The 21,469-nt window shown below is 34.4% G+C and overlaps 1 protein-coding gene across 2 annotated transcripts in view; it reads left to right on the top strand.

The window, feature by feature from the left end:
- Nucleotides 1–21,469, top strand: part of LOC100029119 (ABC-type organic anion transporter ABCA8) — a 157,044-nt gene that overhangs the window by 97,883 nt on the left and 37,692 nt on the right. For both annotated transcript variants that reach the window (XM_056817239.1, XM_056817238.1), the window contains exons 20-25: nucleotides 1,305–1,471; nucleotides 7,713–7,846; nucleotides 10,851–10,988; nucleotides 12,482–12,589; nucleotides 14,009–14,182; nucleotides 14,688–14,801. In XM_056817239.1, the coding sequence (XP_056673217.1) occupies nucleotides 1,305–1,471; nucleotides 7,713–7,846; nucleotides 10,851–10,988; nucleotides 12,482–12,589; nucleotides 14,009–14,182; nucleotides 14,688–14,801 (835 nt within the window). The remainder of the gene's footprint in view (nucleotides 1–1,304; nucleotides 1,472–7,712; nucleotides 7,847–10,850; nucleotides 10,989–12,481; nucleotides 12,590–14,008; nucleotides 14,183–14,687; nucleotides 14,802–21,469) is intronic.

Raw genomic sequence — 21,469 nt, forward strand, 5'->3', positions numbered from 1 at the left:
GGAACATTATTCCAACCTTGCAATATTGCCTTCTATGGTGCTACATGTAGGTCCAGCTGTCTTTGGCTCTCACAGTATGCATATTAAAGGGGTGCCTGGCCAGCCCCCTATGGGGTAGAGCTTCTAATTGTTTTTCCCTTTGGATTCTGCTTCTCCTCTTTCTGTTTCCCTTCTTGTCTCATGGACTAGGTTCATTCCCTGCTTTGAAGCTTGTGGGCCAGGGTCATGAGGAAGTACTGAGCTGTAATACATTATGCTGGATCCCTGGGATGCCTACACACCCATTACTTCTCTTTTCTCACCCCAGTGATGTGTGTCTCTTTGTTTTGTTTTGTTTTTTGAAGCAATTTATTTTATTTTGTGTGTGTGTGTGTGTGAAGACTTTGGTCAAGTTGAGTATCCCATGATCTATCATCTTAGTTTTGAGCAAGCAATTCCTTGCAATCACTTAAAAAAATTCTTGTCCTTGATTAAACATAGCAAAGTTTATTTTTTATGTTTGTCAAATTCATAATAAAAAATTAAATACATATTATTTCCTCCATGGAGTAGAATCTCCTTGAAGACCCAAACAGGCTTTTGTCTTTTAATTCTAAATACATAGCCCTATGATATAGTAGGTTTTTAATAAAAACTTTCTGATTGAAAACAAACAAGCAAAATGCCTGAGACTATTTCCTTTTCCAATGGCCAGTAGTTTGCCTGTTAAGAAATTAAAGATAGTGGATGCAAATAATTCCAAAGGGTTTGAATTCTAGAATGAATGCACATGAATATTTCCTGTAGACATCCCTTACCTTTCAGAATCTTTTACTATCTAATTTCTCTTATATCTATATGTTTGTCATATTATATCTTGAAGTAAAAAAGTTTTTATTCACATATAAATACATGCACACATGCATATATATGGCTTTTATACACTGTAAATATATTTGAATCATTGCAAAGATTTTCTCCTTCCTATACCAATTATTATGTTCTTTGGATTACTTTATTTTTTTTCTTTCCACCATAACCAAATTTTGACTTTGCTATACCATCTTTGGGCTACAAAGTTATTTGAATGAGACTGTTATGCAGATAAATAATTTGAGTCATTCAGATAAAAGTCCATAGCAACTTTTAGAAACTATCCTCCTATACCTGCTTTGTGGAAGGACTAGTAAAACATTTGATCAAGCATTTAATAACCCTTTGGAGAACAATGCTATAGTTTATATGTATAGATGACTATTGACATTTTTTTCTTGATAGAGAAAATAGAACAAAATTAAATTTATGTGTTGTTTTCTTCTTTCTAGAATTTTATTGCTGCTGGTTCCTTTGATTCCTATTGTCTTTGAGATGATAATGTATCCACCAGCAAATTCACAACTTTCTCAAAGAATTTCTCCTCACATGTATTTCCTCTCTCCTGGACAGTGGCCACATGATTCTCTCAGCAGCCTATTAATTGTCAACAATACAGGTAAAAAAAATCACATTAAAATTTTAAAGTGGATCATCATTTATTTTAAAAATGTTTTCCAATTCACTAGTTTGTCAAAAGATTTGTCATATAATTCAGTGGTCTGAATGATTTTGTTACATCCCCTTTCAATAGCACATGGATATTCATACACACAATAATATATTTTTATTTAGAGAATAGGGATAGAATGTGTGATTTCCTTGGCATTCAAACTCAAAAAGAGAAAATATCCTCTACTCGTGAAAATATGCAGTTTCTCTGTAGCTTGTCACCTTAGAGAGTGACCAAGATCACTGAGAATTTAACTAATTTTCCAAGATCACAAATTCATTGTATATTAGAGATGAGACTTGAACCTAGTTCTTCCTTCTTTGAGGCCAGCTCTCTATTTGCTGTACCATGATGTTTTTCCTATAGTTAAATATATTCGAGAAGACTTTTTATGCTGTTAATGTATAAATTTAGAACACATATCATATATTAGCAGAGCCATATATGTGTATATGATATAAAAATGTTTTAGGTGACCTTGGGCAAGCCATTCACTCAACCTCTATTTCCCTCAGCTACCTCCCAGAGTTATTGTGAGGAAAAAATATGATTATAACTTGAAAGTGTTTGGCAGAGTATCTGGCACCTAATGGATGCTATGTTTATATTGGCTATTGTTATATACTCAAATACTACTGTTACAATGTGCCAATATAATATAATGTGCCAATATATTTATTCTGATAAGCAATTATTAATATAATTATACAACTTTTTGTGCCACTGGACCCAGGCTTCCAATCCCGAGAGAGTGGGACTATCTCTGTGCATCTACTTTTCCACTTAAATCTCCTTCACACACAAGTGTCTTTGTGCACACTCATCTATCATAGATGAAAATGCACAAAGACAATCATCATCCTCAGTTACCGAGAGACTACTACTATACTCATACTAATATTTTATATATTTATTTGAAATATACAGGTATACATTCACACAAGAATATGTTTTAAAAGCATAAAATATAAATTAGAACTGAAAGGGGAAATAAACTATTTTTTCATTTAAAATTTTTGATTAGTGATGTTGATATGAAAATCTTCATCAATAATTAGTGAACTAATATGATAGTGATGATAGCTATGATAGATGATATAGATATTAGATATAGATAGATATTATCTATTAAAGATAGATAGAATGTGATAGATAATACTTTTCTTAAAAATTATCATCTAACACTTTGTGATAAAGCTAATCAAAGGTCTAATTTCCAATTTGAGTTTATTTCTTCATTTTGTTTATCATTTGTCCCTGGCTATTGATGTAACTTCCTAATTGGACTTCTTATCTCACATTTCCTCAGTCTAATCTGTCCTCACTAGAGTCGCCAATATAATTCTTCATAATATCCACCTCTGATTATGTCACTCCATGCCCACCCCTACTCAATAAAGTTCCATAATTCTTTGTAACAGAGAACCTACATAAAAAATAAACTCATCTATTTAGCATTTAAAAGTTTTCATAAATAACACTTTCTGAACTTTGCAATATTTTAACACATTGTTCCCTTTAAGCATTGTCTTCCTGCCATTCCAACTTGGTGTTTCTGACATATGACCCTTCATTTTCTAATCCCATGCCTGTCTGAAATGCTTTTCCTCCTGCCATCTTCCTCTTGTAATTACTGTAATGATTTGTAATTACTGGCTTCTACCCAGCTCCAGCACCACCTCCTGCAGAAGGTCTTTCTCTATCCACAAGATCTTAGTGTCCTCCTTTTTTATTATTTTATTTTATTTTATTTTTTTAGTGTCCTCCTTTTTTAAAGGTATCTTTCTTCTAACCTGTATTTATCTTGTTTGTACTGGTTTATACATGCTTCTTCAGTGACAGAATTGTTTTTGATTTTTGGTTTTATGCACACTCCTTAGCACATTTTTGGGGTACTTAGTGAGAACTTAATAAATGTACTGAATTGATTTATTGCCATTGCTGAGAAGACCTTAAAAAGAGCCTTACATATAAATTGAAGAAATGAATTTCTGGACAGAACTTGGTAAATTATACTTATGTTTCTGTCCTATCCACCAAACATTCAAAGGTTTTTTTGTTGAAATTTAGCTAATAACTTTTCATTTTCCCTGATATTTCTTTTTGCAAAACTATTAAGAACAGTAGTACAGGTTATAGTAGTAATAGCAGTAATAGTGGTGGTAGAGTTAGTGATGACAGTAATAATAATAATAGCTAATATTTATACAGAACTTGTATGTATGGCTTGCATATGGCTTGCAAAAGCCATTGTAATGATGGGAAAAAATGATTGGGAAAAAAAAGAACCATTGAGAGAGCTCTACAGAGATCGAGGCAGAAACGACAGTTGGAAACTGAACAAGGACTTCTGGGAAATTCTCCAGAGGAGGGGGTCTTGAGTGCTGAGACCCAGAAGAGAGTGGAAGGAGGATCTGTTCCTCTGGGCCATTTCAAGACACCTTGATCAAAGGTTCCTGTTTAAAACATCCCTGGTTCCTGTCAAGAAACATAATTTCTGGGGACAGCTGGGTAGCTCAGTGGATTGAGAGTCAGGCCTAGAGATGGGAGGTCCTAGGTTCAAATCTGGCCTCAGACACTTCCCAGCTATGTGATGCTGGACAAGTCACTTGACCCCCATTGCCTAGTCCTTACCACTCTTCCACTTTGGAGCCAATATACAGTATTGATTCCAAGACGGAAGGTAAGGGCTAAAAAAGAAAGAAAGAAAGAAAGAAAGAAAGAAAGAAAGAAAGAAAGAAAGAAAGAAAGAAAGAAAGAAAGAAAGAAAGAAAGAAAGAAAGAAAGAAAGAAAGAAAGAAAGAAAGAAAGAAAGAAAGAAAGAAAGAAAGAAAGAAAGAAAGAAAGAAACCTATGTGAACAATTGGAATACTGGACTCAAATTGGTGAGCAGTGCTGTCCCCTTTTCTACCTCTCCCCCGCCTATGAGAAAACCTTTTACTTCAGTAACTATATTATTTAGAAAAAGATTTAGGGTGACCTACAACCCCTCTAACCTCTTCCCTTTTGCCCCAATCAACAATTAATCAAATAGGCAGTCAGATAGTGAACTCAATCTCATTTATTTACATCTACAATTTACATTGGTGGACTCCTTGTTGCCAGTTTTCAAGAAGACATGAGGGGGAGGCTTGTGAGCTCTCCAAAGCTGCACATATCTGGATTGAGGTCCCTCATACCTCTCCTTGTGGAGAAGACTTCCCCGCTGTAATAGTTAAAATAGTTGGTGATCATAAACTGTAATAATAATTAAAATAGTGGACGATATAAATTGTAGTAGATATAAGAGTGGATGAGTAAATTGTGACCGCAGAAAATATATTTTCACTACAGTGTCTTGTTTCAAATCAAATATAAGGTGGTCGCCAGGGAAATATTCCCAATTATGAAATATACCCAAGTTAACTGGGTTTTATAGAGATTTTAATTAATACAAATGAGGAATTAAAGAAAGAGAAAAAGAGGGAATAATGAGAAAGGGATAAGCCGGCCCTGGCCAGTCCTGGCCAACCCAGGCCTAAGCCCTAAGAGAAAAGATCAGTCAGTCCTTAATCACTAACCACAAGATCTGTCCAAGCAAGGATTCTAGTGACACCAGGCCAGCTTCAGTTAGCTCAATCAAGTTCAGCCATCAAATTCAGCTTTTCCTCTCCTTATAAAGGGAATTTTCTCCTATGTCACCTCCCCTAAGTTCTCCCATCTACCAATCACAGTAGATGTTTTTCAAAGGACAGACCATTCTTAGTTCACACCTGAGTAGACTAATCTTTTGAGTAATTCACACCTGAGTAGACTAGAATCTCTGAGTAAGTTCTCTCCTCTTTGCTCCTTGTAAGTTCACAAGTTGCCTGACCTTTATAGGTATTTAGCACCCTTTTGTATTAGTCCTAAAATAGACATAGCTTAAAAACTTTTTGTCTTACTATAAGTATGGGTTTAAGTACTTTTCATTGTTCAGCAAAGAGTTTACAACTTTATCTTCCCCTAGGGCAGACTTAAGTAGGGGTGGAGTAGAGGTCTCACATTCCTGATCTAAGTAGAGTTCTCACATTCCTGATCTAAGTACCTTCACTGCCCAAATGGTGAATGGTCCCAATGGGGAATGGTCCCTATGGGGAATTTTTAAGGTTCACAATCCTAACCTTATGAAGTAGGGTCTGAGAATTTTTTAAGGTTCACACCACTGCCCTTGAGGGCCATGACAACCATCAAGGGGCAAGACTTCACCGAGGGGAGATTTCCATTTTGTCTCCCTCAAGTTATTCAAGGACTCTGGAAGGGAGTAGTGAGGGAAGCCATTTTCATCAACCCTTTCTTCACTGCCTTCAACCCTCATTTCTCTATCTAAGGAGTAAGAGTCCCCCAAAAGCACACCATATATATGTATTCTCTCATTTGATCCCATAAAAGCAATCCTATGAGGCCAAAGTTTTTATTACCCCCATTTTACAGATAAGGAAACCAGGTATCCCAGAAGTTAATTAATTGATCTGCCCAGGATCATACCTAGTGAGCCAATAAGTAGCCGAGGTGTGATTCAAACCCAGGTCTTTCTGGTTCTGAGTCCAGCAGTCTATCAAGAATGCCACCTAGCTGTTTTATGTTTGTTTGCTTTGTAAAGAGACCACAAACCACAAATACTTTTTATATAGAACATTTTTAAACAGATTAGAAAATTCTGTTTCCAATTTAAATAAACAGATATGAAAGTTTCTATAGAAGACACAAAATTATTTTTAAAAAGCATTAAAACTTGGATTTTTAACTACCATTAAAAAATATATTATATAGCATGTAACAACAATAATATAATAGATAAAATTTTATAAATTACTTTAAGTAGAATTGTCATTTTACTTAAATTGGCTTTTCCCAGCCATGAATAATATTTCTACAATTAGCTAATTTTGACTTTATTTGTATAAAAAGTGTTTATAATTATGTTCATATTATTTCTGTATTTGTTTAGAAGATACACTTCTATGTATGTTATTCTATCCATGGTTAATTAAAATGAATTATCTTTTACTATCTCTTCTTGCAGCACATTGTTTGTGACATATAGAAGTGCTAATGATTTGTGTCACCTTTATTTTATATCCCGCTACTTTGCTAAAATTATTTTTTTAAAGCTTGATGTTTAAATGTATCACTAAATATTGTGACTTTATGCTAATATCTCAAGGGACAATGTAAAAAGGATTAACAATAGGGATTTCATTCCATTTTTCAATTAATCTTCTTGAGCTACTCACTCTGGAATCTGCAAATATCAGCTTTTCAAAAGTGGTGTGGACTAAAGAGAGGTGTGATCAATGCTCTTCTGGCCTGTGCTCTGTTCTGTGAGCAATCCACAAACACTCCTTTGCACCCTGGTACTATGACTCAACTCCCTGCTCCTGCTAGCCCCCCACCCCCTTCCCAGAGACTGTGACTCAGAACCTCAACTGGGCAATACAGAAGAGTCCTGCTTCCAGTGCTAGTACAGGGTTGTCTGTAATCTACTTCTGACCAATTTTCTGACCCCTTGCCTCCTTTGGGCTGAGAGTTCTGGAAGTCACTTCCCACAGCTACTTTAGTTGTCCTCTATCTGCTGAACCAATTGCCTCCAATGCTTGTTGTTGCCTTATTAGAGGCAGGACATAGCTCACCACAGGCTTTTTGTGAGGACTTGAGGCCTCAATGCTGACTTTCACCTGGGATGGGGACCTAAAGAGCCAGGGGAAGGAGGGTGTCTTGTTTCTGGCTCTGCAATGAGGGGAGGAGAGGGATACTGGAAAGATAGGGTGATTTTGGCTTACACAGTGGCTCTAGGTCTTACTGTGGACTTGCTAGCTGTAAAGTATACAGATTTTGCTCCTCTTCCCCCAACCCCATTCCCCAGTGAAATAGACCTTTCCTGCAAACTTTTCAAGTCATTTAAGTTGAAAAAACTGTCTCATTCCATGTACCACTAGAGAATTCATTTTGAGGTATTATTCATTATTGTTTGGAGAGGAATTTGAGAGTTTAGACTCTATCTCTACTCTGCCATATTGGTTGCACCTCTATCTATTGTAACCCTGCATCATCATTTTTGCTATCATGAATATAAATAAAATGTAATACAATATGGAGTGTCTAAAATTGAGAAGTTTAAAAAATTACACATTAATCATTTCTTCATTTATTCTTAACTCTTTGCAAGGGTCAGACATTGAAGATTTTATAAGTTCCCTGAAGCCCCAGAATATAGTTTTAGAAGTAGATGACTTTAAAAATAAAAATGGAACATCTGATCTTGCCTACAATGGAGCTATCATAGTATCAGGCAAAAAAGAGGTACGTTGGCCTCTACTCCTTGCTTTTTATTAAAGTGTTGTTATATTATTCTATTAAATGAGAGAAAAAAGACTATCCTCACTTGTCTACATATGCTTATATTTAGAAAAACCTACTGACTTGTTATGGAATCAAATACAAAATTCTTCAGAATTTTGATGCTATTGACAAATTACTTCACAAGTAAAAAAATTTAATGAACAATTTTTTAATTTTATGGGATAATCTATCCACTACTTCATTTCCCAAACTCCCAATAAAATGAAAGATGATGCTTTTATAGTTTTAATATTAGAGTTATATGTGAACACAAATATCAATCAGTAACCATTTATCAATGAGGCACATGCCTCATTAGTAATGACCTATAGTTAGAAAGACTTGACTGAGTTGTAATCCGATCTCCAATATGTACTAGCTATGTGATCTTGGCAATTTGTTTAATCTCTGCCTGCTTCAGTTTCCTCATCAACAAAAAGGGGATTATAATATCATCTTCCTGACAATGTTTTATGAGGATCAAAATGAGACAGTATTAGTAAAGAGCTTTGCAAACCTCAAAGTGCTGTATGCTATTTATTATATCAGCTATTATCATTAAGCACTTACAATGTGGCAGACAATGTGCTTAATGCGAGTATTTTTTTAATCCCTGCTCTCATTCTAACAAAATGAAAAATCATGAATGACAATAAGATGCAGTGGAAAAAATGCTGGACTTAGAACTAGGAAGAAATGGATTGAAATTCTGCCTCTGACATGTTTCATTATGTAATATTAATGAGTCACTTTCTCTTATGTAAGTCTCTGAGATTTATCTCTAAATTACAGAGAGCTTATGATATACTTTAATTGAAAGAGATTCCATATTAACAAGACATATGAAAATCATAGCATTTGTTGTACAAACTCCTAAGTTCAATTTTAATGTATTATATGAATAAATTTCCCTACATTTTATAATATAAACCATAGAGCAGCAACCTGGGTCATATTACATGTTCCATCTTTAAGGATTAATGGTTAAATGGTTTAATGGTTAAATATTGTTTTCCTTGAATAGTAAAAAAAAAATGCATGGGAGAAAACACTACAAAATATGTATCTCTCATGGTAAATTCCTAAATTACCATTGTGAAAATTAGTCAGGATTCAACTTCAACTCAAAAGAATTACTAACCAATAAAATACAATGATCAGGACAGAATGGAGTTCTAGTTGTCTTTTGGTTTATAAGTAGAGTATTAAAAACCCATTTAGCTTAAGCTAAATCACAGAGGACTTTTCCATCCCCTTCTACACATTATCCATGTGTGCATTTGTGTGTTTGAGAGATCAAGAAATATTTTTAAATTTGGTATTTTTTGGAGGTAAAATTTTGAGTTTTCAGTTCTCTCCCTCCTTTCTACCCTTCCTTCCACTGAGAAAGAAACATTTTTAAATCTCTTATACATGGGAAATCATGCAAAATATATTTCAATATTAGCCATATCACAAAAAAGAAAAAAAAAGGTGAGACATAGTTCAATTTGCACTCAGAATTCATCAGTTTTTTTCTACAGAGCTTTTCTCTATCAGTACTTAGGAACTGACTTGGATCATTGTGCTGATGAGAGCAGCCAAATCATTCATAATTGATCATCATTACAACATAGCTGTTATTATGTACAATGATCTGTGTGTATATGTATCCTTTTCTCTTTGAAACCCTTCTGTTGAGAGTAAGCAAGCATTGCCCACCACACACATACACACTTACATAATCTCTCTGAAATAAAGTTAGATTTTGAAAATGATATCACAAGAATTCAAAGAACATAACAGCGAGATAAATCAAATTCTACACCAGAGCAGGCTTTAGACTGACTTAATGATGCTTAGGGACCTCATGCTTATTCAGCATTCTAGCTAAATGGATTGATGCACTACAATCCCAAAACTAATTCAGCCCGCTGCCTTTTTTTTTTTTACTGCCCTACAAAATCAGAATGTTTTTTAGATTTTTAATATAATAAAATTTTATTTAAAACTGGTAAAAGAAGTCTGAACTCACTACCCATATTTGGCCTGCATAGTGGAATTGAATCACTTCCAAACCAGAACTTCCCCTCAATTAAAAAAAATATATATATATGCATATATATATATATATATATATATATATATATATATATTAGGGCTCTCAATAGCCAGGTGTTTTGAACTTTATATCTTGTTATAGAAAGTTTCTCATTATAAAACACTTTAAACCAAATATTTACTCTAAAATGAAAAGGAAAATCAAATTATATATAACAAGCTACTTGCATACCCATTGGCTGTCCTTTGTTCTAAAAAGGAGAATGAAAATATCAAAATATCATTGAAATTAATAAAGTTCTATCACAAGAGCAGATAAAATGTAATTTCTTACTCCACATCTTATGATTTCTGGCTAATTTTTTATCATATTGTTTTTAAGGGGAAAACAAATTAAGCCTCTAAATAAGAAAATAATAAAAAAAAATTATTCATGAAAATTTATCACATAAAGTGCCAAAAATCCTACCTTGATATAGGAATTTGCAAATTATTGACTGACTTTTAATTTCCTATCAGAAAAAAAAATTTCTATCCCTGGGAAATTAGGATAAATGATGGTATTATCTCATTCTGAGGTCCAGTTTTTGCTTTCTTTTGAATATTAGGTTTATTTTTCATAGGAAATTCCTCAATCTTATTGACTTCCAGGAGATATTGATGCTAAAATCCATTTAAGTAGCAAATATATGCAGCCCAAAACAAAAATCATTTAGATGGCTAATGCCAATATTCCATTTATTCTGAAATTCTGATTTCTTAAGATAAAAACCATGAAGTGTTGAAAATGCTAAAATTGGGCATATCTTATATTTTAGACTATATTCTTAATACTTTTAAGTAATATTTTTTATATTCTCTATTTGAAAGCTTACATTGACTGCTGACTTTTAACTCATTTTTTTTTACTTATTTTGTTTTTAAGGATTATAGGTTTTCTCTTGCATGTAATAGCAAGAGACTAAATTGCTTTCCTGTCCTCATGAATATTGTAAGCAATGGACTACTTAGAATGCTTAACTCCTCAAAACAAATTCATATTGTGAGAAATAAATATTCTTTTGTAAGTATGACAAAGTCTCAACTATAATTGATAATAAATTAGTACTTTTAATGAATGTTTCCCAAAAAACTGAAGTTTGCCAGTTTTTATGCCAAAATCTTATGCCAATTTTTATTTTTATTTAATTTGAAAGGTAGCATACTCTTCAACCAAATTAAACAAAAGTAATCAGGATACATATAAAACCTCCTATAAATGACTGAGCAATTGAAGAATTTTAGCCCTAGAGAAGATTGAGACCATCTGATTTTACTTCATTTCACAAGTAAGAAACTGAGGTTCACTAACCAAGGATCCTAAGATCAGATGATTTATAACTGGAAAGAACTTTAGTGATCATTTAATTTATTCCCCTCATTTTGCTTAAAGGAAACCGAGGCAAAGAGATGTGTGACTTGCTTAAAATCATAAGCAAATCAATGTTACAGAATCCCAGAATTTCTGAGTGGAAGCAACCTCAGAGGTAATCCTGTCTGTCCAACCATTACCTAAGTAGGAATCTCCTGCAAACAACCCACAAGTTATTTCACCTTTTCTTCTCTACTGGATCCAGACTTAAAAGGAACCTCAGAAGCAATTTAATCTAGTCTCATCATAGCTGAGGAATATTTAAATGATTTGTCCAAGGTCACAGAGACAATAAGCATCAGCTATGATATTGGAACCTATGTTTTCTGATTCCTGAGCTGGTACTCCTTCCACTGAAACAGACTGCTTACTATTGAATTTTCCACTGTCATTTATCTTCTCAAAGAAATAGGAGAACTCAGTCATTGTGTAACCTTGAACAAATCACTTAACTTCAGTAAACCATAGTTTCCTTCACTGATGAATGAGAAGATTAGACTAGAGAACCCATCAGGTCTCTTCCAGCTCTCCATCTAACCTCCTGATCTCACCTCAATGCCATAATGCTCTTACCAATCCAGAATATTTTTTATACCCTTACCATCCACCTTAGAATCAATACTGTGTATTGGCTCCAAGGCAGAAGAGTGGTAAGAGCTAGGCAATAGGGGTTAAGTGACTTGCCCAGGGTCACACAGCTAGAAAGTGTCTGAGGTCAGATTTGAACCCAGGACCTCCCATCTCTAGGCCTGACTCTCAATCCACTGAGCTACCCAGCTGCCCCACTTCCCCCAATTCAGAATATTTCAATATTCTAAGGATGATTTCTGGCATACTAACCTCTCTAACTAGTTACATGTCTTGAAGGTAAGGTGTGTTGTAACTGAAAAGTTTATTGTCTTTAAGCCAATCTGCTGATGAATCTCTCTGAAATTAGCTTCAAATGACCATATGCCATCCCACATTCAAAGACCTTCCATGTGTCTTAGACCTGCCAGAGCTCATGCTCTGCTTGACTTTAGAATTAAAGATCCCATGAACACTTCTAGCTTGAGTGCTTTGTCAACTACAGAAATTTTGCATTATCACTGGTTATAATTTTCCATTTTACTTGTTATACTGCATTGGCTCTTTTTTTTTTTTAGAAGACGAGATTCACATCTATGACTAAGACAGAGATGGATTTTTTGTTGATATTGACAACAACCAGCATTTCTCCCTATTTGGCAATGAGCAGCATCATTGATTACAAAGTAAGAAAATCATACCAAAATAAACTTATTTTAGTAATTGAAGATGGGTTTTAAAAATAAACAACAGTTTCTCCCTTAAAAATACATGTTGGGGGGAAGCTGGGTAGCTCAGTGGATTGAGAGCCAGGCCTAGAGACAGGAGGTCCTAGGTTCAAATCTGGCCTCAGACACTTCCCAGCTGTGTGACCCTGGGCAAGTCACTTGACCCCTATTGCCTAGCCCTTACCACTCTTCTGCCTTGGAGAAACATAGTATTGATTCTAAGGTGGAAGGTAAGGATTTAAAACACACACACACACACACACATACACACACACACATTGAATTGACAATCAGTTCACATCAGTCTTTTTAAACAAATCTCCCTGGGTATAGACTATACGGTATCATCACAATTTCATTCTTAAAAGCTTTTGATCACTCTTAAAGATAACTTCACTTGTAGAATTTTAGGACACAAGATTCTCCCTTTCCTTTCTATAAGCTTTTTGAAATATGCTCTTTTAAAATCTAATATGTACACCAGACTAACCTGGTTCTCCCTTTATCTATAATCAAAGGTGGAGTGATCATCAGTTCCCTCAAGATTCTCATGAATTTTACCTCCACAACGAATTGCTTCTTTGGGGGAATTGTTTTTACTGAGTAATTTTTCATTTGTGTTTGACATTCCATGACCGCATTTAGAGTTTTCTTAGCAAAGATATTGGAGTGGTTTGCCATTTCCTTCTCCAGCTCATTTTACAGATGAGGAAACTGAGATAATCAGAGTTAAGTGAGTTGCCCAAGATCACATAGTTACTGTCTAAGACCAGATTGACTTCAGACTTAGAATACTTACTAATGTACCATCTAGCTGCCCCATTTGGGGAATAATCAGTCATAGTATCAAAGATTGAACGCTGAAAGGGACCTAATAGTCTGTCAAGTCTAACTCCATCCTTTTAAAAAAATCCATTTTAAAAAAATGAGGCATATAAAAATAAATTATTTGTTCAGTCACACATCCAGTATGGAAAGAGTTTGCAATCTAAGTCTTACTAATTCCAAGAGTGGTTGGTGCTTTATCTACTACTATGCCACAGCAGTCATTTTTCACTTTTATCTCTTGAAAAATTAATTTATCATTAAGATATCAGTTTCAATGTATAATTCTCTCTCTCTTTCACTTTTCCTGTTGCTTTGGAATACTCTTCAAACTAATTTTCCAAATATGAATTCCATCCCATCAAATCCTAGTGATATAGTTAGTACTTGTCAAGACAAATTTACTTTCCCTGATTAGAACTCCATAATTCAACTTACTACTTACAATGTTTGCAAAATACATGCATTCTTAGTATTCTTTTTGGCTTAATGAAAAAAATCTTAAATTTCAACTCCATTTTATTCCTCTTTTATTTATATTTCTTAAATTAGATAAAAGCTCAAGACCAACTAAGGATTTCAGGCCTCTATTCTTCAACATACTGGTGTGGACAAGCACTGGTGGATATTCCCTTGAACCTCATAATTCTTTTTTTAATATATGCAATTATATACATTATAAACCCAGTCTACTTCCCAAAGAATCTTGGACTCCTATTTAGTCAGGTAAGGGTTTTGTTTGTTTGTTTGTTTTTGTTTTAATAGATGGGAAGAGAATTGCATCAGAAAATGTGGAACTTTATCTCCATTTAAAAAAAAGCACCATGACAAGCCATGTCATTATTTCTTTCCGGGCTCTAATCATGTCTGTGGATTTTCCTCTGTAATGTCTCACTAAGGATATTTTCCTCCATCCCCTTGCTTGCCACAGCTACTTTTCAGCTCTTTGTATTTATATTGTTTTTCTTCCATTAGAATATAAGCTCCTTAAGGACAAAGACTGTCTAACTTTCAGTTTGTATGGCATTTACATTCCTGAACTGGTACATAGTAAGTCCTTAATGAAGGCTTTTTAACAACCAGAATTGAAGAGAAGTAATATTTTTATATTATTCTGTAATTTTTATGATAAAAAAACTTCCAAAAATTCTGAGGCAAAGCTGAATTTTTGAATCTTGAGTATGTGATTTCTTGGAAAGTATATGAACCAGTCAATTTCCTTTGATTTCAGATCATCAGTATCATTGGTTATGCAGGTTCAAGTGTCTTCTTCACATATGTGATTTCATTTATTTTTAAGAAAGGACGAAAAAATAGTGGCATTTGGTCTACTTTCTTCTTTATTGTAAGTATGTATATATAGTAAATATTCATGTCCTATGATATAGATGAAAATTTAAGGGCAAGTATATTTTATATTACTCTTTTCTTTGACTTTTTAAACATTATTGTATTTGGTTATTTACAAACATTATTCATTGGAAACAAAGATCATTGTCCTTTCCTCCCCCCCACCCCCTCCCACCACCTCTCCTATGGCCAGCACACAATTCCACTGGGTTTCACATGTGTTCTTGGTTCAAACCCATTTCCATGTTGTTGGTATTTGCACTAGAGTGTTCATTTAGAGTCTCTCCTCAGTCATATTCCCTCAACCCCTGTAGTCAAGCAGTTGCTTTTCATTGGTGTTTTTACTCCCACAGTTTATCCTCTGCTTGTGGATAGTGGTTTTTAGATCCCTGCAGAATGTTCAGAGACATTGCATTGTCCCTAGTGGAGGAGTCCATTACCTTCGATTGTACCACAGTGTATCAGTCTCTGTGTATAATGTTTTCCTGGTTCTGCTCCTTTTGCTCTGCATCACTTCCTGGAGGTTGTTCCAGTCTCCATGGAATTCCTCTACTTTATTATTCCTTTTAGCACAATAGTATTCCATCACCAACAGATACCACAATTTGTTCAGCCATTCCCCAATTGAAGGGCATCCCCTCATTTTCCAATTCTTTGCCACCACAAAGAGCACAGCTATGAATATTCTTGTACAAGTCTTTTTCCTTATTATCTCTTTGGGATACAAACCCAGCAGTGCTATGGCTGGGCAGACAGTCTTTTATCACCCTTTGGGCATAGTTCCAAATTGCTCTCCAGAATGGTTGGATCAGTTCACAACTCCACCACCAATGAATTAATGTCCCTACTTTTCCATATCCCCTCCAGCATTCATTACTTTCCATTAGCTGTCATGTTAGCCAATCTGCTAGGTGTGAGGTGATACCTCAGAGTTGTTTTGATTTGCATCTCTCTGATTATAAGAGATGTAGAGCATTTTTTCATGTGCTTATTAATAGTTTTGATTTCTTTGCCTGAGAACTGGCTGTTCATGTCCCTTTCCCATTTATCAATTGGAGAATGGCTAGATTTTTTGTACAATTGATTTAGCTCTTTGTAAATTTGAGTAATTAAACCTTTGTCAGAGGTTTTTATGAAGATTGCTTCCCAATTTGTTGCTTTCCTTCTGATTTTAGTTATATTGGTTTTATTTGTACAAAAGCTTTTTAATTTGATGTAGTGAAAATTATTTATTTTACATTTTGTGACTCTGTCTTGCTTGGTTTTAAAGTCTTTCCCTTCCCAAAGGTCCTACATGTATACTATTCTGTGTTTACCTAATTTACTTATAGTGTCCTTCTTTATGTTCAAGTCATTCACCCATTTTGAATTGATCTTAGTGTAGGGTGTGAGGTGTTGATCTAATCCCAATCTCTCCCACACTGTCTTCGAGTTTTCCCAGCAGTTTTTATAGAATAGTGGATTTTTGTCCCAAAAGCTGGGATCTTTGGGTTTATCATATATTGTCTTGCTGAGATCACTTGCCCCAAGTCTATTCCACTGATCCTCCTTTCTGTCTCTTAGCCAGTACCAAATTGTTTTGATGACTGCTGCTTTGTAATAAAGTTTGAGATCTGGGAGTGCAAGGCCATCTTCCTTTGTATTTTTTTCATTATTTCCCCGGATATCCTTGATCCTTTGTTATTCCAAATGAACTTTGTTATGGTTTTTTCTAAATCAGTAAAGAAAATTTTTGGAAGTTCTATGGGTATGGCACTAAATAGATAGATAAGTTTGGGTAGGATGGTCATTTTTACTATATTGGCTCGTCCTACCCATGAGCAGTTAATGTTTTTCCAATTGCTCAAGTCTAGTTTTAGTTGTGTGGAGACTGTTTTGTAGTTGTGTTCATATAGTTCCTGTGTTTGTCTCGGCAGATAGATTCCTAGGTATTTTATTTTGTCTAAGGTGATTTTGAATGGGATTTCTCTTTCTAGTTCTTGCTGCTGAGCTGTGTTGGAATTATATAGAAATGCTGATGACTTATGCGGGTTTATTTTGTATCCTGCAACTTTGCTAAAGTTGTTGATTATTTCGATTAGATTTTTGGATGAATCTCTAGGATTCTTTAAGTAGACCATCATGTAATCTGCAAAGAGTGATAGCTTAGTCTCCTCCTTGCCTATTTTGATGCCTTCAAATTCTTTTTCTACTCTAATTGCTACTGCTAGTGTTTCTAGTACAATGTCAAATAGTAGAGGTGATAATGAGCATCCTTGTTTCACTCCTGATCTTATTGGGATGCATTTAATTTATCCCCATTACAGATGGTATTGGCTGATGGTTTTAGATATATACTGTTTATTATTTTTAGGAATGACCCTTCTATTCCTATGCTTTCTAGTGTTTTCAATAGGAATGGATGTTGTATTTTATCAAAGGCTTTTCCTGTGTCTATTGAAATAATCATGTGATTTTTGTTGGTTTTCTTGTTGATATGGTCGATTATGTGGATGGTTTTCCTAATATTGAACCAGCCCTGCATCCCTGGTATGAATCCTACTTGATCATGGTGGATGACCCTTCTGATCACTTGCTGGAGTCTTTTTGGCAGTATCCTATTTAAGATTTTTGCATCTATCTTCATTAGGGAGATTGGTCTATAATTTTTTTTCTCTGTTTTTGACCTGCCTGGTTTTGGAATCATTACCATGTTTGTGTCATAAAAGGAGTTTGGTAGAACTCCCTCTTTGCTTATTATGTCAAATAGTTTGTATAGTATTGGAGTTAGATGTTCTTTGAATGTTTGATAGAATTCATTTGTGAATCCATTTGGACCTGGGGATTTTTTCTAAGGGAGTTCTTTGATGGCTTCTTAAATCCCTTTTTCTGATATGGGGTTCTTTAGGTAATTTATTCTTCCTCTTTTAGTCTAGGCAATTTATATTTTTGTAAGTATTCATCCATATCACCTAGATCGCCATATTTGTTGCCATATAACTGGGCATAGTAGTTTTTAATGATTGCCTTAATTTCCTCTTCATTGGAGGTGAGATCCCCCTTTTCATCCTTGATGCTGTTAATTTGCCTTTCTTCTTTCCTTTTTTTAATTAGATTAACCAGTACTTTGTCTATTTTGTCTGTTTTTTCAAAGTACCAGCTTTTAGTCTTATTTATTAGCTCAATAGTTCTGTCACTTTCGATTTTACTAATTTCTCCCTTAATTTTTAGGATCTCTAGTTTGGTTTTCTTCTGGGGGTTTTTAATTTGTTCATTCTCAAGTTTTTTGATTTGCATTTCCAGTTTCTTGATCTCTGTCCTCCCTAATTTGTTAATATATGCACTCAGGGATATGAATTTTCTTCTACGTACTGCCTTGGCTGCATCCCATAAGGTTTGAAAGGATGTTTCGCCGTTGTCATTTTCTTCAACGAAATTATTAATTGTTTCTATGATTTCTTCTCTAACTAACCGATTTTGGAGTATCCTATTATTTAATTTCCAATTAATTTTTGATTTGGCTCTCCATGTACCCTTACCAATCAATATTTTTATTGCCTTGTGATATGAAAAGGCGGCATTTATTATTTCTGCTTTTCTGCATTTGAGTGCCATGTTTCTGTGACCTACTGTATGATATATTTTTGTGAATGTGCCATGTGGTGCTGAAAAGAAGGTGTATTCCTTTTTGTCCCTATTTATTTTTCTCCATATGTCTATTAACTCTAATTTTTCTAAGATTTCATTCACCTCTTTTACCTCTTTCTTGTTTATTTTTTGGTTTGATTTATCTAAATTTGATAGTGGTTGTTGGTTCAAGTCTCCCACTAATATGGTTTTACTGTCTATTTCCTCCTTCAATTCTCCTAGTTTCTCCATTAAAAATTTGAATGCTATATTATTTGGTGCATACATGTTGATTAGTGATATTTCCTCATTGTCTATACTCCCTATTAACAGAATATATTTAATTTCCCTATTCCCTTTGATCAGGTCTATTTTTACTTTGGCTTTGTCAGAGATCATGATTGCAACTCCTACCTTCTTTCTATCAGTTGAGGCCCAAAAGGTCTTACTCCAATCTTTAATTCTAATCTTGTGAGTGTCAACCCGTCTCATATGTGTTTTTTGAAGACAACAAATGGTAGGGTTTTGGGTTCTAATCCAATCTGCTATTTGTCCAGGTTTTATGGGTGAGTTCATCCCATTCATGTTCAAAGTTATGATTGTCATTTGTGGATTCGCCAGCATTTTGATATCTTCCCCTAGTTCTGACCTTTCTTCTTTAGCTATCTCCTTTTGAACCAGTGATTTACTTTAGGTCAGTCCCCCTAGTCCCCTCCCTTGAGTGGCTTCCCTTTCTAACCCCTCCCTTTTTATGCTCACTTCCCCTCCCCCATCTCCTTCCCTCCCTTTTTATACTCCCTCCTCCCTCCCCCTCCTTAATTTTCCTTTTTTTCTTGCCCTAATGGATAAGATAGAATTCAGGATCCCAATGGATCTAGATGTTCTTCCCTCTCAGATTTGATTTCACTGAGAGTAAGGTTTAAGTAATTCCACTTCATGCTTTCTTCCTCTCCTCATATGAGAGTTTTCCCCTCCCCTTCCCATGTGTATCTTTATATGTGAAAGATCTACTCCTTGCTTTTCATCAAAGTGTTTTTATATTATTCTATCAAATGAGAGAAAAAAGACTATCCTCACTTGTTTACATATGCTTATATTTAGAAAAACCCACTGACTTGTTTTGGAATCAAATACAAAATTCTCCAGAATTTTGATGCTATTGACAAATTACTTCACAAGTAAAAAAATTTAATGAACTATTTTTTAATTTTATGGGAGAATGTATCCACTACTTCATTTCCCAAACTCCCAATAAAATGAAAGATGATGCTTTTATAGTTTTGATATTAGAGTTATATGTGAACACAAATATCAATCAGTAACCATTTATCAATGAGGCACATGCCTCATTAGTAATGACCTATAGTTAGAAAGACTTCACTGAGTTGTAATCCGATCTCCAATACGTACTAGTTATGTGATCTTGGCAATTTGTTTAATCTCTGCCTGCTTCAGTTTCCTCATCAACAAAAAGGGGATTATAATATCATCTTCCTGACAATGTTTTATGAGGATCAAAATGAGACAGTATTAGTAAAGAGCTTTGCAAACCTCAAAGTGCTGTATGCTATTTATTATATCAGCTATTATCATTAAGCACTTACAATGTGGCAGACAATGTGCTTAATGCGAGTATTTTTTTTAATCCCTGCTCTCATTCTAACAAAATGAAAAATCATGAATGACAATAAGATGCAGTGGAAAAAACGCTGGACTTGGAACTAGGAAGAAATGGATTGAAATTCTGCCTCTGACATGTTTCATTATGTAATATTAATGAGTCACTTTCTCTTATGTAAGTCTCTGAGATTTATCTCTAAATTGCAGAGAGCTTATGATATACTTTAATTGAGAGAGATTCCATATTAACAAGACATATGAAAATCATAGCATCTGTTGTACAAACTCCTAAATTCAATTTTGATGTATTATATGAATAAATTTCCCTACATTTTATAATATAAATCATAGAGCAGCAACCTGGGTCATATTACATTTTCCATCTTTAAGGATTAATGGTTAAATGGTTTAATGGTTAAATATTGTTTTCCTTGAATAGTAAAAAAAAAATGCATGGGGGAAAACACTACAAAATATGTATCTCTCATGGTAATTCCTAAATTACCATTGTGAAAATTAGTCAGGATTCAACTTCAACTCAAAAGACTTGCTAACCAATAAAATACAATGATCAGGACAGAATGGAGTTCTAGTTGTCTTTTGGTTTATAAGTAGAGTATTAAAAACCCATTTAGCTTAAGCTAAATCACAGAGGACTTTTCCATCCCCTTCTACACATTATCCATGTGTGCATTTGTGTGTTTGAGAGATCAAGAAATATTTTTAAATTTGGTATTTTTTGGCATTTTTGGAGGTAAAATTTTGAGTTTTCATTTCTCTCCTTCCTTTCTACCCTTCCTTCCACTGAGAAAGAAACATTTTTAAATCTCTTATACATGGGAAATCATGCAAAATATATTTCAGTATTAGCCATATGACAAAAAAGAAAAAAAGCAAAAAAAAATTGATATACTACAAGTTGGAAATCTTCTATTTTGTTGAATGCCCATACTTTTAGTGTAGAGGGTGTTCTGTGAGCTCTTTCAGTGGCTGTATTGCCCCCTTGTTCTAGAATCTCTGGGCAATTTTCTTTGATTATCTCTTGTATTATGATCTTGAGTTTGCTGTTTATTTCTGGATTTTCTGGTAGTTCAATTATTCTTAAATTGTCTCTTCTTCCTCTATTTTCCAAGTCTGTCACCTTGTCAGTGAGATATTTTATGTTCTCTTCTAATTTCTTGATCTTTTGGCTTTGCTTTATTGATTCTTGTTCTTTTACCTGCTCTTGTCTTCCAGGTGCCTAATTCTGACCTTTAAAGTCTGATTTTCCTTTTCAGTTTGGTCAAACCGGTTTTGTAGTTGTGTGAAATTCATTTGCATTAATTCCCACTTTTCCTGCCAGAAAGCTTCCATCTTTTTGATCATTTTCGATTCAAATTCTTCAAAAGTTTATGGAGAGTTTCCATTTCCTTTGGAAGGTTTCGGAGCATTTGCTTG

Source organism: Monodelphis domestica, chromosome 2, assembly GCF_027887165.1.
Source record: "Monodelphis domestica isolate mMonDom1 chromosome 2, mMonDom1.pri, whole genome shotgun sequence".
In the NCBI taxonomy this organism is placed as follows: Eukaryota; Metazoa; Chordata; class Mammalia; order Didelphimorphia; family Didelphidae; genus Monodelphis; species Monodelphis domestica.